The following is a 16,184-nucleotide window of genomic DNA, read 5'->3' as shown; positions in this document are numbered from 1 at the left end:
TTTTGAGTTGTTTATGATGCCGCTTGGGATTTTTCCTTACTTTAGTAACTTTATAACAAATATATTAAGATTTGTTTGCGCCTGTGTAAAATATAAATATAGCTTGTTATAGTTCATATTAGTTTTTAAGTCTTCAACTTCTTAAATAGCCATCTAGTTCAGCCTACTTGCTAAGGATTAACAGAAGCTGATGGATTGGCAGGCATTTAGGTATTTTGTCCAGGTTGACCAGTGGCACTTAACACTGCAGCCATTTGTCCCCAGTGAAAATTCTAACATTTACATCTGTGTGTATCACCTTAAAAGCCAGACTTGCCCCTTCTGTGCCATTCAGTGCCCTTCAGCACTCCAGAACTCACCAAAGTCAGTATGGGACAGGGAATGTATATTATGCAGGGGGAATATATTATAAATCCTCCAGTGTGTTTATTAATGAGTAAGAGGATTTTTATAGTAGTACAAAGTTTGGCTAAGTTTTAGATAAATTTGATTTGTAGGCTCATCTTAATTGACCAGAACGCTCTTTGCATTGTTTAACCAGCTGGCTGCTGCTTTCCCCTCCTGTCCCTCTTAAAATATAAGCAGGTGGAATTTGAGTTATTGTGCCTCAAATACAGGGGAAGTTGGTGAGCTGTACCTCCACAGCAGTTCAGTGACACTGTGCCTTTCTGCGTTTCCTGCAGAAAGCTATGGAGTGGGAAAGCAACAGAAGTTGGAAGCTCCTTTCTTTAGAATTTCTTGGTGTAGAGAATTTTCTAATCTGCTTGGAGTTTTTGTCAGGTTTGTGCTTTTTGAAACTCTGTCCCCTGTGACATTGCTGCTGCTGCTGCTGCTGCTAATCAGGAAAACGGGAAGAATTGATTTCACCTGTATGGGTTTGCTTTTCCTCTGATCATGAGGCAGATTCTATTGAAAACTACCGTATTATTTTAGCACAGCAGCTAGAATAATTGATTTGAGAGTTTAGGCTTAAAGAGATTATAATTACTTACTGGAAACATTAACAGTAGGGAAGAAAGACAAATCTTGTATGTGGTGTTGCCTGATGAGCAGTTACAGTTTAAATATACTAGTTTGTAACATGTTGACTTTTCTTCCAGAAGTTACTTTATTTTGTGGCTTTTAAGAGCATAAAATCATTCTCTGTAATGAAGATTTCAAAGAATGTTTATAGGTGACATTTATTTTTTAAAATACCGTTTGAGCAAAGGTAAGAATTTCTTAACCATCAAGCATTTGGAGTTGAGCCTAATTATTGACAGCTAGAAATGTTAATTTCTGGAAACTCTGGCTTGTTGTCAGTACCTTTTTATCTTGTCAATTACACGTCAAGTACCCCATACTTGTTTGAGAAGGTAGGGTGTTTTTTCTTATAAAAATAAGAAATACTTAGGACAACCCTGGACTTTTGCTCTTATGTGAGAATGACATTTTCCAGCTGAGGCCCTTTCATGGGTGCTTTTGCCATGTGTCTTCAGAGAGAGCTTGACACTTGTCTTTTCCTGTATGATGACGGGTACTAAGGGTAGGCATGCTTACTTCAGGTAAATTTTTTTTTTAATGTTTTTTATCTATTTTTGAGACAGAGACAGAGCATGAGCAGGGGAGGGGCAGAAAGAGAGGGAGACACAGAATCTGAAGCAGGCTCCAGGCTCCGAGCTGTCAGCACAGAGCCTGACGCGGGCCTGACGCGGGGCTCGAACTCATGGACTGTGAGATCATGACCCGAGCTGAAGTCAGACGCCCAACCGACTGAGCCACCCAGGTGCCCCTTACTTTAGGTAAATTTAAAGTTTGCCAAAAGAAGTCTTTAAAAGCACTGTGTATTCTATAGATACTTATTAAGTATTATTTTAAACTGGTGATGTCAACTATTTTAATTCTTTTAAGAATTCACACACAAATCCGTATATGGTTTCTATGTTTTGGAGGTCAATTTAATATTTCATTCTGTTAAAAGTGAAATCATGTGTTAAATGGCATTTTTGTATCCTATGCCTGCTGTTTATGCCAGTATTTCTAGAAGATTCACAATGTAGCCAATATGAAGACTCATACACAAAGCTAAATTATAGACTTTGGAAGGGTAGGACTAAAGGAAGGGCTTGAGGTATTAAGATTTGGTCATTCATGTTTTGGGGAGTTTGGTAAGCAATTCATGATACTGATGGCTGCTTTGTATTTCAACTATTGTTTCTATTAAACTTGTAGATAGCCAACAGGAAGTTCTCTTATTTACTGTTTTCTGAAATTTATTCAGATGGCATTTAAAATGTTATCTTAAAGATTAAAAGAAATAAATATTCATATAATTTTAATTTGTAATGACTGAGTAAATAAGTAAAAAAAAATTTTTACAAATTTAGAACTTGTATATTTAGGATTTTGGATATTAAATATCTCTTATCTAGTCCTAGTATTTTACTTGAATGTAGGACAATTGCTGTGGGTTTTTTTCCCCCAGTTAATAGACGTTTTTCAGAGCAGCTTCCAGTTTACAGAGTGATAGCATGCTTGTGCATAAGAAATCTCAAAACACATGAAAGTAGCACAAATTAATAATTTAATTGTCACATTGGTTCTTTCGGTTTTTTTTGCAAAGTGCGAAGTCTTGATTTGGAGCATGATTTAGGAAAATGTCGGTTTAAATTCTTTGCATGAGTAATTTTTCCATTCTAAAAAATGTTCTAAAACTTGTTGATTTCTGGGCCAGTTCATAATTTTGTCCATCTGCTTAAACTGTACAAAAGACCAGTTGGGTCACAGAATGGCAAAAAAATGTAAAATAAAAAAGTTTTAGTGGGTATGTGTGTTTTGTACTGGCCAAATGAAATTCCTTCAAAATATTTTTCTGGTATTATGGATAACATGATGTTGTGGCTAATTAGGGTAACTTCCCAGATAAACAATCATATTTACTGAACTTGTTCTGTGGATGCTAGCTCTGGGTTTTTTTTTTTTGTTTGTTTGTTTGTTTGTTTGTTTGTTTAGAGCAGAGATTTCTAACCACTGAGTTACTCAGCAACATACCACCCAGCTACCATCATCGTCCTTAACTCTTTCTTCTTTTGATCATTTTCTCTTTACCAGTTCTTGATTCTTCCACCGATTAAATGTCAGTGTTTCACAGTGTTTCATCTTCAGTATCATTCTACATTGTTCTTTGGGTTCATGTCATGCCGACAGTTCTTCGGTTGTTCATTCAGCCAGTAGTTCTTGGTTGTGTGTGGTGCTTGGGAATGCCAGTGATAAAGGGGAGGAGCAAGAAGGCGGCACTTAAGCACGTGCAGGGCGAGAGATGCATTAAGAGTTTTATGGGAAAGAGGAGGGGAAATTGCTTGTCATAAAATGCTTTTAAGACTGGCAGAACCTGGGGAGGGGTTGCAGGGTAGTTCATTGTTTCCTAGGAAAGGTGGACAGAAAGATTTTCAAGAAAGGTATCAAGGACGTGGGCACCTGGGTGGCTTAGTCAGTTGAGCATCCAACCCTTGGTTTCGGCTCAGGTCATGATCTTGCAGGTTTGTGAGTTGAAGCCCCACGTCAGGCTCTGCACTGACAGTGTGGAGCCTGCTTGGGATTCTCTGTCTCCCCCTCCCCTGCTCATGTGCTCTCTCTGTCTCTCTTTCTCTCAAAATAAATAAACAAACATTAAAAAAAAGAAAAGAAAAGTATCAAGGCATTTTAGGCACAAAGAATATCCTGAAAAAGAATGGTACCTTTTGGAGTATGGCAGGTTCTTGGTGTGAGAGAGAAGGAAATGCATGTTTATGCAATGGGGTATGAATCTGGAGAAGTGGTAGACCGGGGCCATGCCAAGGACTTTAGATGATTTCTGAAAGCACTTAATGATACAGACAACTTGGGGCAGAGAGATGATAGATTTGGGGAGGGGAGTCAAGATGGAAGCCCCAGAGACCAAGTAAGAGGTTTTTGCAAGAGTAAATTGGAGGGCCTAAATCACAGCAGTGACATTGGAGATGATAAGGATGCATTTGAATGCTGTCCAGTAGATAATCTGTCAGACCTGTTGCCTGAACGTGGAGGGATAGGGAGAATTTGGGGAACAAGTCCCTGCTTGAGTAAATAGGGAGGCCATTTTTAAAAGCTCTTTCTGTCCTGCCTCTCTGGCCACTACTGCTCTTCTGTTGGCTACAGTAGCCTCTCCTTTGGGTCTCGGTGATGCTTCTCGTTCTGCTGCTCGCGTCACCTTTCTCCCACCTCTCTGCTGAATGCTAAGTTGATTTTTCTGGTTCATACTTCACCGAACTTCAGAACCATATGTTCAGCTGCATTCTACACATGGATAGTCTAGAGCAGTGGTTTTCAGAATTTATCTGAGGACTCCCCAGAGGCAGTCTGAAACTTCCATGAAATTCACAAGGTCACACTATTTTCATAATGATAGGAAGTTTACTTGTGGTCTTCACTCTTTTTTCTCATAAGTACATAGTGGAGTTTTCTAGAGACTACATAATGTGGATGTCACAACAAATTGGATGCAGAAGTAGATGTGAAATCGACCTGCTTTCTGTTAAGCCAGATATTAAAGATGTTTGGAAAAATGTAAAAACAGTGCATGCATACATTTCACTCTCTTTTTGTTTTGGAAAACTTATTTCAGAAAATATATATTCATTCAGTGAAAACACATATTCGTGTAAGAGTTTATTTTTTTCTTTAAATGTTTATTTATTTTGAGAGAGAGAGAGAAAGTAAACAAGAAAGGGGCAGAGAGGGGGAGAGAGAATCCTGACTCAGGACTCAGTCCCATGAACCGTAAGATTATGACCTGAGCCAAAATCAAGAGTTGAATGCTTAACCAACGGAGACACCCATGCACTCCAAGAGTTTTTGTTTTTGTTTGTGTTTTTAAATTTTTTTTAATGTTTATTTTTGAGAGAGAGAGACACACACACACACACACACACACACACACACACACACACACACAGAATCCTAAGCAGCCTCCAGGCTTCGAGCGGTCAGCATACAGCTGGATGCGGGGCTTGAGCCCTTGAGCCAAAGTCAGAGGCTTTAACCGACTAAGCCACCCGGGCGCCCCAAGAGTTTATTTTTTAAATGAATTAATATATTTTTAAATATCTCTATAAATTTCTAATATGGTAAATATAGTTTTAACCCACATAAACAAAAGATCTTTGGTGTTCTCAATAACTTTTAAAAGCATAAAGGGGTCTTGAGACCAAAACGTTTGAGAGTTACTGTCCTACAGAAACAGTAAACCTAACATCAAAACCAAAGCTCATTCTCACGTATTTTCCAAACTTAGTTTTTGTCTTCTATTACAGTATCTTGGTAGATGGTACTACTGTCTACCCACATTCCAGGCCAGAAATCTGAGGGTCATCCTTACTCCCCCTTTTTTAACCTAGACAGCAGTAGTGATCACTAACATTTATTGGGTACTAGCAAGGGGCCAAGTACTATTCTCAGTTCTTTACATCCATTGTCTTATTAAAGCCTCACAACAACCCTGCATGGTGGAGGTATTAATACTTACCCCTGTTTTACAGATGAGGGGAACAGAGGTACAGGTTCTTAAGTGGCTTGCCCATGGTCATACAGCTAGTAAGTTGCAGAGCCAAGATTTGAATCTAGTCAGTCTTTTGAACCTGCACTTCTTTATTCTGAAACAGTTTGTGTAGATTGATAGGACATGTTTCTTAAGGATTTTATTTTTATTTATTTATTTTTAATGTTTATTTATTTTTGAGAGAGAGAGAGAGAGAGCAGGGGAGGGGCACAGAGAGAGGGAAACAGAATGCGAGCAGGCTCCAGGCTCTGAACTGTCAGCACAGAGCCCAACTCAGGGCTCGAATTTCATGGACCGCCAGATCATGACCTGAGCTGAAGTTGGACGCTTAACCAGCTGAGCCACCCAGGTGCCCCTCTTGAAGATTTTACATGCACATTCCCTATAAAGTCATCTGGGCCTGGTGCTTTTTAGAGAGGTAAATCGTGGAGGACTTTTTTCAGTGTTTTTTGATGTTGCTCTAGGATCTTCTCTATAAGCTCATTTGGGTAGATTATACTTTATAGGGCAGACACTGGGCCTATAGCTTGCAAATTTGGCCCAGTGCCTATTTTTGTATTCCAAGTTTTGCTGAAACACAGTCACATCTATTCATTTATGTGTTGTCTATGGCTGGTTTTTGTGCTACCATAGCAGAGTTGTAGTTGAAAGACTATATGGCCTATAAAATGTTTACTATCCGGCTCTTTACAGGAAAGATTTGCCAAGCCATGTTATGGAACATTGTTTACATTTGGAATTCTGTCTTTTTTAATCCCCGGCACTGTTTGTATTTCTTTTTTCTCCCCATTGTTCAGGATTACTAAAATTCTGTCAGACTTCCTGGTTAACACTGTTGGGTGTTCCCTTTTCTGCTGTGCTCTTCAACGATTTAAATAGCATTAGACTTAGAGTTACATGTTTCTTAGAAGTATTTTAGTAAAAACAAAAAACAAAAACACTGAATGGCAGTATTGGTCAAACTGTCTGATCCTGATGGGTGATTTCATAAATTCCTCCATTTCTTCTGTTCTAATTACTGTTTATTTTCTTGCCTTTTTCAGGGTCAGAGTTAAATCTCTCCTCCATCTTTTCGAGTTAGTTATAGAGTTGAGTCTAAAGAAATATCTTCATTTTAGAAAATCATCTCATTTTTTTCCTAATTTTAAAAAATCAGGTTAACTACCAGTTTATTTTTTTCATAAAGCCACACCTTGGAGTTACTAGTTTACTTTGTAAAGTCCTTGGTTTCTCCTTTTATCTCCACTAATACCTTCTTATGCTTCATTTAGTTCATTTTTTAACTTCAATAAGATGCTTTTTATTCATTCTTGTTTGTTGAAAATAGTTAAGGCTAGGAATTTTTCTTTAAGCATTGGTTTAGCCATATCTTAAAATTTATCATGTATTTTGTTTTCACTAGTATTTTTTTGGTAACTCTACAGTTTTGGTATTTCTTTTTCTTTTTCAGCTCAAAATTTATTTAAGGCCGTTTCATTTGCTACTTTTGTTGTTTCTAATGTGGTTGCATTGTAATCCAGAAATGTCATCTGTATTATTTGTACTTTTTGCAATATAGTGGTGTTTTCTTCAGTACTATATTGTGTGTGTGTGTGTGTGTGTGTGTGTGTGTGTGTGTGTGTGTGTACTTTTATACTGTTTCATCGGTATTTGTCAAAAAAAGGTGTTCTCTGTCCATCAAGGTAGATGGTTTTGCCTTTTTTCCCAGTTTTTCTGTCTCCACTTGATTTACATGTTTTGATACTAAGTTTTGGTATATAAAGGTTCTTTAGCTGTTTAAATTTTTTTAGTTGGTTTCTTTTATCAGTATGAAACATCTTGTTTTTTATAATGCTTTTCTGATTGAATTTTTTTAAACTGGACATTAATATTGCTTTTATTTAAATTTTGTTAGCGTTTTTGGTCATATATCTGTATACTTTTCCCCCTCAACTTCCTGTATTGTTTTGTTTTAGAAGTGATTTTTGCAAAGTACATTCCTTAAAGTTTTTCTTTTCTTAAAAAAGCTAAAGAGCTTTTATTAATAAGTAAATTTAACTCATTTACATTTATTTTGATTACAGATAGTTTGGAGCTTATGTGTGGCATCTTAGTCTATATTTCATATTAACTGCAATTCTGAAATAATTATTTTTATTGCATTTTCTGTATCTTTTGAATGGATTGAGTTTTCTTATTTGCTCATTTTTTTCTCTTTTCAGTGGTTTGGATATTTATTGATGTAATTAACCTAAATTTTAACTGCACAAACACACTAGCCAAAAATCATGCAGTAATTATGTCTGTTACCCAGCAACCCAATCCTTACCACCCTACCTTCACACGCAGTTAACTTCTTTACTCTTCAGTATGCGTCATGTTTATATCTGGAATTTCACTTCAGATTACTTAGTTCAGTTTTATAATCAGTAGTGACATTGTCTTAATATTTTTACTGGTTTTAGTTAACTCTTCTGGCCCCAGAAATGAGGACCTATCTCAGCCTTATTTTCCCCATGACACTCGACTGAGGAGTACAGCAGCTCTCTGAATTGGAGGCAGGGATGGGGCTGCCGGGTGACAGACGGAAATACTGCTTCTGAATTCCTGGTCACTTTTGGCATAGTGTTAAGGTTCTCCTACATTATTCACATAAATCGTTCACAAGTGTTTGCCTGTAGGTTATCTTCTAATTCCTTGAATGTATTAAAGACCATTTTCCTGTTGCTGTCTCATATAAATAATGTCGTTGGGTTTTAAATTGTTACAATCTTGTCTTTTCCTTTTAGTAATACAGTGGCAGGCAAGCCTGTGTTTTAGCAGTGGATAACCGTATTACAAGGTTACATTCAATTGCCAGATACAGTGCTGAACCTGGTACTAAACGTGCAAAGGTTGAGTTGGAGTTTTTGTGTTTTTTATGATTTCATAGTTATGTGTACTTTATCTTTTTTTTGGTTCCAGAGGTACTTTAGAATATTCTAGTGCCTTGTTTTCCTTGTGACAGAGGAATATACATTATTGCTGCTTTCTGGGAGCATTAAATTGTCTGGGAGACAAAAGTTTAATATATAAAGTAATTAGACCTAGAATATACTTGGGTCAAATTATTAATGTGAGGCTTTTTGGTTGCCTTCAAGAATGGAAGGGATTCCAAGCAATAGATGGAATGTAATTTTGTAATTTTTTCAGTGCAGTCCTCCTGAATGACAGTTTGCTTGTATTACTTTAGAGGAATCAAAATCACATGAAAAAATAAGAGACCAGATCCTGTATTAAAGAATACTAGTATTAGTGACGTAGACAAACTCCACCAGTGGCCGGGAGATAGAAGGTGGTTAGTGAGGCCAGACCTACATGAAGGAGACTCTAGAGCTGTGAGGCGTGGGGGTGGGGACGGGGGAGCAGGTAGCTGCTGGAAATGATACCGGTGACGTCCTTTATCACACCATCATACACATTGTAGGCATTTAACAAATATTTCCTGTATTTGGTCCACAGAATAGCTTCTGCCTGTGGAGTTTTTACATTGTGCTGGGTGCTAGATCAACACTGCCTGTACGGGCAAGGTGAAAGACACACAGACGACCCAGTTCTAGTGGCCGCTGCTCTAATTTCAGGCCTGGAGCTCTCAACCCTTGGGCAGCATTTTCTCCGAGCGTCCTCACTGGTCACATGGATACATTTCACTTTATTTGTTTGACAGTGGCATCTGTAAAGATGTGTCGAACTCTCACGGAAACGTTAAACGGCCGCAAAAGGTGGAATTGTGCCGATCATTAACAGATACCCGTTGTTTGTATCACCTTGTACTTGGTGCTCTGTAAGCAGTAACAGTTAACTCGAGGATAGCTCTGCAGGGTATAGGTGTTTCCCCATTTTACGGGGGAGACCACAGGCTCAGTCATTTCTATACAGCTTGTCCAAAGACACAGAGCTCAGTAAAGGCAGCACTGTGATTAAAACCTGGGTCCATCCAGCACTGAAAGTTCTTATACCACGCGGCATTTATGTAGTTCAGAGACTAGGTGTATCTTCACCGGCTTGAGTCCTTTCCATCAGTTTGTTTACTTATTTGATCTCTTTTAAGGGTCTAAAAATACACTTTATAATTCCAGATTGTTCATACAGTGGACAAATGGCTATTTCTCAGCTCTGCTTAAGAGAGGTTATCTATGTTACTTCTCCCATTTTGGTTAGTTTCATAGATGTCATTCTGTTATCTTTGTATTCATTTCCCCGTTCTGAGTTTGTCCTATTTGATTGAGACTTCATGTTTTAACAGCAAAAAATATTGTTAACTTTGTCTGTTTTTAAAGAAACTGTCAGATTGTTTTCTATCCTTTCTACCTGTTACTTGTGTTCAGTCTTTCAGAGATGAAGAATAGGAACCAAACACATTAAAAATGAGGCAGATTAAGAACAGTTTCCAGAGAATTGAGGATTCTTTTAGGATTACCAAAATTCAATTCAGCACATTTGTTCTTGAAGCTACTGTGAGTTCTCTGGTTGCACAATCAGGTGCTTGTTCTCTGATCAGAATAATATGGGACGGAGCTGGTGAGCATGAGCTGTCCAGGCCAGGGGGTGCTGATGATGTCCACGCCCTTATTGGAAAGGTAGTTAGCAGAAGTAAAATTTGACTCTCTCCTAAGAAAACCCTAGCCTGTGAGTGAGGATATCCTCACGCACTTGAACTTTCCGTTCCTTTAGGGTTGTTTTTCTTAGTGCCTTTTTACTTAGATGGCTTACTGTGGAGGTACACTTTACTGGCTAATCTTTTCCACCCCTTTTCTTTTGTTGGGATTAGTGCCAGAACAGATAAAGCCCAGTGTAAGCCAGCCTCAGCCTGCCAACTCTAATAACGGCACTTCCACAGCAACCAGCACTAATAATAATGCCAAGCGAGCCACAGCCAACAATCCGCAGCAGCCGCAGCCGCCGCAGCAGCCACCACAGCCGCCACAGCAGCCGCAGCAGCCGCAGCCGCAGCCGCAGCCACCACAGGCCTTGCCTCGGTATCCTCGGGAAGTACCACCACGATTTCGCCACCAGGAACACAAACAGCTTCTAAAGAGGGGTCAGCATTTTCCTGTCATAGCAGCAAACCTGGGATCTGCTGTTAAAGTGTTAAGCAGCCAGTCAGAAAGCAGTGCTTTAACAAACCAACAGCCACAAAATAACGGAGAGGTGCAGAACAGCAAAAACCAGTCAGGTGAGAGAAGGCATTTCTTACGAGACTCCCACTGTCATCATTAGCAGCGTAGCAAGTGTATACATTCGTGGCTTTTGGGGGGTGTATTTGTGTTCGTCAGTGTCTGCAAATAAGAGTTCCGTGCAGGGAGTTACGAATGGGGAACCCTAAAAATGTTTCCTGTAAGCTGACTGCCCATCCTGCTTTTTAAATGATTATTTTAATCACTGTCCCTCCAGGTTCTACCCATTTTAGTAAGTAGCTTATAGCTTAAATCGATAAAACTGTAGCTCAGATTGAGCACCCTCCCCCAAGGGATGTGCTAAGCAGTTATACACATTATTGCAATTAATTGTTGACAGCTCTGTGAGGCATAAGTTGTTCTTATCCTCACTTTTCAACAGAGGTAACTGGGGCACCAAGACATTAGCTAACTTGCCTGACCTCACTCCGTTACCATGTGCCATTAAAAGACTGTTGCACGTGGAAATTATATTCAGACAGCACACCCATTCAGTTATTGCCACAGATCAGCAAGGGTGGTGAGGCAGGAGGTGTATGTGATTACAGTTTTTCTCAAAGCTCGGTTTGTTTCAACATGTTCTGACGGGCTCTGATGGTTTGTTTGTCCGTTCATTTTTCAAACTGTTTTGAAGCATTTACTACAAGCCAGATAGAGACTTGAGGAGAGTCAAGTTTCCCACACATGCAAACACTAGCAGATCCTGGTTATGAACAAAGTTTCTAGAGCCAAATGGACCTGGCTTTTAAATCCCGGCTCTTTGGACATGTTACTTAATTGCGCTACGAGCCTGCGTCTCATCCGAGCAGCCTTTACTAACCATCCCGGCAAGAGTTGCTCTCTTTCTCTCTCTGTGCTGTCCTATGTACACCAGGAACTCCTCTGCACGTCATGTTACCGTGTCTCCCAGCTAATGAGGGGCAGAGCTCAAGTTCCAGCTCCAGAGCTGTGCTCCTGACAGCCGTGCTATATTTGGGCACCATACTGCACGGTGGTGGGGAAGGAGGAAGAGGACACAGATGTGATCTTTCTAGCATAGGTGATCAGAGCAGCACATTAGTATTGGAAAGGATGCAAACGTAAATTACCACCGCCCCTCCCCCCACACCCCAGCCACTTAACTCCCTTGTGTGGGCTTGCCCAATCACTTAACTTACTTGGACCTTCTCCTAATCGGTTAGTACGGACATTAGTGCCCAACCTATATGGTTGCTTTGAGGATTAAACTGTGCGATGTGTTTTAAGCATGTAGCTTGGCGCCTGATGTTTAGGTGCTGAATGAATTATCTTCCCCAAAACTTTTACAGAAGAACTTGTACTTTTCAGGAAGAAGAGTCTGGTTTAGACATTATATATGATGCCAAGCAGTTAATTTGGTGTGAAGTTCATCTGAGAAATCAGATTGGGAACAGATGTATTGAGTCATCAGCATGTTTTCTAAAAGTGTGGTTGAAACCTTAGGAGAGGCTACTCACACAACACGTGCTCGAGTACCTACTACACGCCAAACTGGTGGCATCGGAGTTCACAAAACAAACAGGGAAGTGGGCCAGTAAATTTAGAAAATGGTATGATGTTGAATACGCTTTTTCAGTTTGGGACGTGAAAGAACAAAGGTGTTTTTGAAATGGACCAATAGGAGTGTAAGAGTGTTTTTCTCAAAAGTGGGTGGTGGTCAGAAATCCCCAAGAATGACAGATGTGCATTCAGATGAAAAGAAGGCCTGTGTGAGCATAGGAAGAAATCTTCAACAGAGGCTGAAAAGGAAAAGTATCCTGCGTGTTTCTCCAAGGACTTTCCGAGGGGGCACTGCGTTAATGTGGAGGTGGAGCCGGAAGCCAGGAGGGTGCGGCATCGGCAGTCTGGCTGAGCCCGGAGGCTTGTGAATGACAAAGGCAGAGTGCTCTGCAGAGAAACCAGACTTGTGCTTTTATCTGTTTTGAAAACATTTGCGAACCCCCCTTACCAGCATATGTCGCGTGTTTACATTAAAACCTCTTTGTAGGCGTTACTCGGAGTAGGAGCAACTTTAGCCACGTAAGAGACCACCGGGTGTCTGTGAGCCAGGGAAGCCGCCTGAGACTGTCAGGCCTGCCCTGGCCTCTGAGGGGTATTTACAGCAGTAACGACTAACCTTTAGCGGGTGTTCGCTACGATGCACACACCTCACGAACACATTCAAGCCTCATTTTACAGATTCGAGCTTAGGCTAGTGATCAGTGAGGAGCGGCGTAGGCTGTGTTGTAAACAACTTGAGCAGCGGTCCACAGACACAAAAGCCGCGGTGTTGTGAACCGCATGCGGTTCCGAATTGTACGAACACAATCTTAACTTTTAATTTTTGTATCCGTGTTTGACATTTTTGTTTCCCGAACAGATGCAGTTAATGGAGATGATTTGACATGTTAATCAGTACATACAATAAATACGCAGCTATTTGCTTAAAGTTTTCATGATAAAAGTGAGGAGTGCTGGATACACCTCCCTTGTCCTCACAGAACTCATTTCTCGTTTATTCAGTGCAGTCAGGGAGCAGGGGTCTCACCTAGATGAGAATAGTACTTCGTGAATCAGAGGTCACAAGCTCAGCCCCTCCGAGGGCCTGGCAAGTAAGTCAAGTAGAAGATGAGAAAGAGTGATGGGAACTGGGGCAACTGTACTGAGTTTTGTACCCTTCCGAAATACCTGTGCCAGCCTTTAGAACCCTGCTGCGCCGGTCAAACCAGACTGCTCTGCGTGCCCAGCTTCCCGTTTGTGGCCGGGCCTCAAACACGCATGATGCTTTCAGTCCGTGCCAAGGGACTTAGAGCCTTCGGGTATCGGGCTTTGCTGCTGCCCAAATAACACTTCAGTTTGGGGGACCTAGAGGCCTTTAGGTAATAAAGGATCTGGGCGGCGCTGATGCACCTAACAGGGCTGGCAGCAGTATTGTTCTCACGGGGCCAAAGTGTTCCGACCCACGTTTTATTATCCAGCTGGGATAATAAGGGATAAAGGGAGAAACAAATCCCCGTGTACCCTGCACCCAGATCCAGCGGTTCTTAGTAGTTCCCACCTTGACTTCACATACACACCTCCTTCCCTCACCTTCCTCCTTGCCTTCACGTGTACACTTCCCCATCATGTGTACATACATGTGCACACACGTGCACATTCATTACACTTCACCTTTAATACTGCTACAGGAAGTTCCCCAAGAATAAGGATCGTCTCCTGTGCAACCATGATGCCACGATCCACCCCTGCGCAAAGAGGGGGCACGTTCAGTATCTTGTAATACGTAGTTCGTGTTCACAGTTCCACTGGTTCTTCCAAGAATGTCATTTTGTTTGTTTATGGTAGGATATCGTTTATATAAAATATAAAGCCTGCAAAACGGCATTCTGTATTGCTTAGAGATGAGTTCAGATACAGCATTTTGAGTGGTTACCCCTCGGTGACTCACTGGGGAAGGGAGGAGATGTGGTCAGAGAAGGGTGCACAGGACTTTTTTGTATTAGTTATTTCTCACGGGGAGGGGCATGTGGGTATTGTCTGCATTACTTTTCATAGCCTTTACTACGTTTGAATTTTTTTTTTTTTTTAAGAGATCTCAAGGTCATTTGAGCTATCATGGGGAATGACCAAGAAACGGGGCTGTTTTAATGAAAAAGAAAATGTTAAAGTTTCCAGAGGTGTTTCAAGATGAAAATATTGTCCATCCACCTGTGCTCTTTACTGCCTTTTCAGTGTGGTTCATGTCCTTGCTGTCCCGGAGCTTCTGCTTTTTGCTCTCTACTCGCACCTCTTCGCCCTTAGTCTATAAACCTAGTTAAGCTTGTATCGTCTTTTTAAGAAAAATTTAAACTCCCAGTCTCCTGAGGAATCACAGAATTTCTCTCCTCCACCGTCTCGCAGAGTGGTCTATATTTGTACTCTCCGATACATCACTTCGGTCCTCTGTAGTCTGGCTCCTGCTCACTTGACTAAAATAGCTCTTCCTAAGGTCACTGATCTTCTGAACGACAAATCCAGACTAACTTATTTTTAGTTTTAGTTGTGGCAAAAAACAGACTTTTCCGTTTTTATCTTAATAGACACCTACATTTTTATTGTTGATCGCGCCCTCCTCCTGAAAGCTCTTGCATTCTTTCCCTTTTCTTTGACCAATTTTCAGGTTTTATTCCCCCCCATGGCTTTGCTTCAGATCTCTCCCCAGTTTTAGGTTCATGTCCTCTGGATGTCTTCAGCTGATGTGAGGCCCCTCAAACCCCACACGTCCAAAATGGAACTTCTCATCTGGCCACATTCCAGTGTCTCTTTCTGGGTTCCATTGCTCAGAAGGTTGGCACCCCCATCATCCAGCACCAGCCATCTAGAAATCTTAAACTCATGTCTCACGGGCCACTGGTTGTCCAGGTCCTGCTGGTTCATCTCCCACATGTCTCAGCTTTCCTCTCCCGGGGATGGCCATCACCACTGGCCCCATCGAGGCACTCACCATCTGGTCTGGAGCAGCACCCCTGAGATTGTCTTTTATGGTTGTCTCCCAGCAGCCTCACCTCGTGTCTCAAACGAGAAACCAGCCATGATCCGTGCATCACATTTGGTTGGTAGTATTGCTTTTGTCTTCTTTAATCTAGAAGAGGATGGCTTGCAGCCCATTCCAGTCAAGTTTTACTGGAAGACTGCCACGCCACTCGTGTCCACATTGTTTTTATGCCTGCTTCCAGGCCACAGTGGCAGAGTGGTTGCCACAGAGACCATCTGACTGGCAAGACTTAAAATATTCACTAATCGGACCTTCACGGGAAAAGTTTTCCCAGCCCCTGGACTAGAGGCCAGAATAACTGAAAGAAACGTTCTAGACTTTGTCCCTTGAGTGCTGTTTGAAATTGTGCATGTCAGCCTCTCATATTCCCAGTGATACTGCATCATCCTTCCCAGAAATACTATGACACGGAAGTACTATTTACTTCTGAAGGACTTTCTCCTCTGGTGAGAATGAAGTCTTTAAGGCAGAAAGCACATGTTTAACTGTTAAATCTGTTATATGCTATATATTTAATAAGAAAAGTAAATGAACTTTCTTGAATCTAAATTCTTCCTGAGCAGATTATACTGTTAATTTACAAATCACTTGAATTATAGCCAGTCTGTGCTCTGCCTGCACACGCCCGCTTTGATCTTTGTGCAGAGGCTCTAGGAAGTGATACCTTTCTTCTTGAGATGTGATGCTAGAGCTGCCCCCAGCACCCTTGAGAGACTAGGAGCCGGTGGTAGTTTGCATTTCCAGTGTTCTGCAGTTAAAGCACAGTCATACGGATCTTAGTTTGCCCACATCATTGCCGTGTGTACAGATTTGTGTTTTGCACCACACTCAGTAAAACTCCACTGTCCCCTTTCCTCACGCCAACACGGGGTTTCACAGTCTCGCTGTTGCTTGCTGTTTCCTG

General features: G+C 41.0%; 1 protein-coding gene across 13 annotated transcripts in view; it reads left to right on the top strand.

Annotated features, from left to right (window-relative positions):
- Window positions 1-16,184, top strand: part of TNRC6A (trinucleotide repeat containing adaptor 6A) — a 99,693-nt gene that overhangs the window by 42,619 nt on the left and 40,890 nt on the right. For 12 of the 13 annotated variants that reach the window (XR_006212490.1, XM_042971845.1, XM_042971849.1 and 9 more), the window contains one exon: window positions 10,344-10,748. The exons of the other annotated variant lie outside the window; for it this stretch is intronic. Coding sequence is in view for 11 of the 12 variants with exons in the window: in XM_042971845.1 (XP_042827779.1) it covers window positions 10,344-10,748 (405 nt within the window). In the remaining variant the exon portion in view is untranslated. The remainder of the gene's footprint in view (window positions 1-10,343; window positions 10,749-16,184) is intronic. 13 annotated transcript variants of the gene reach the window in all.

Source organism: Panthera tigris, chromosome E3, assembly GCF_018350195.1.
Source record: "Panthera tigris isolate Pti1 chromosome E3, P.tigris_Pti1_mat1.1, whole genome shotgun sequence".
Lineage (NCBI taxonomy): Eukaryota > Metazoa > Chordata > Mammalia > Carnivora > Felidae > Panthera > Panthera tigris.
This window is presented reverse-complemented; position numbering and strand designations above follow the sequence as displayed.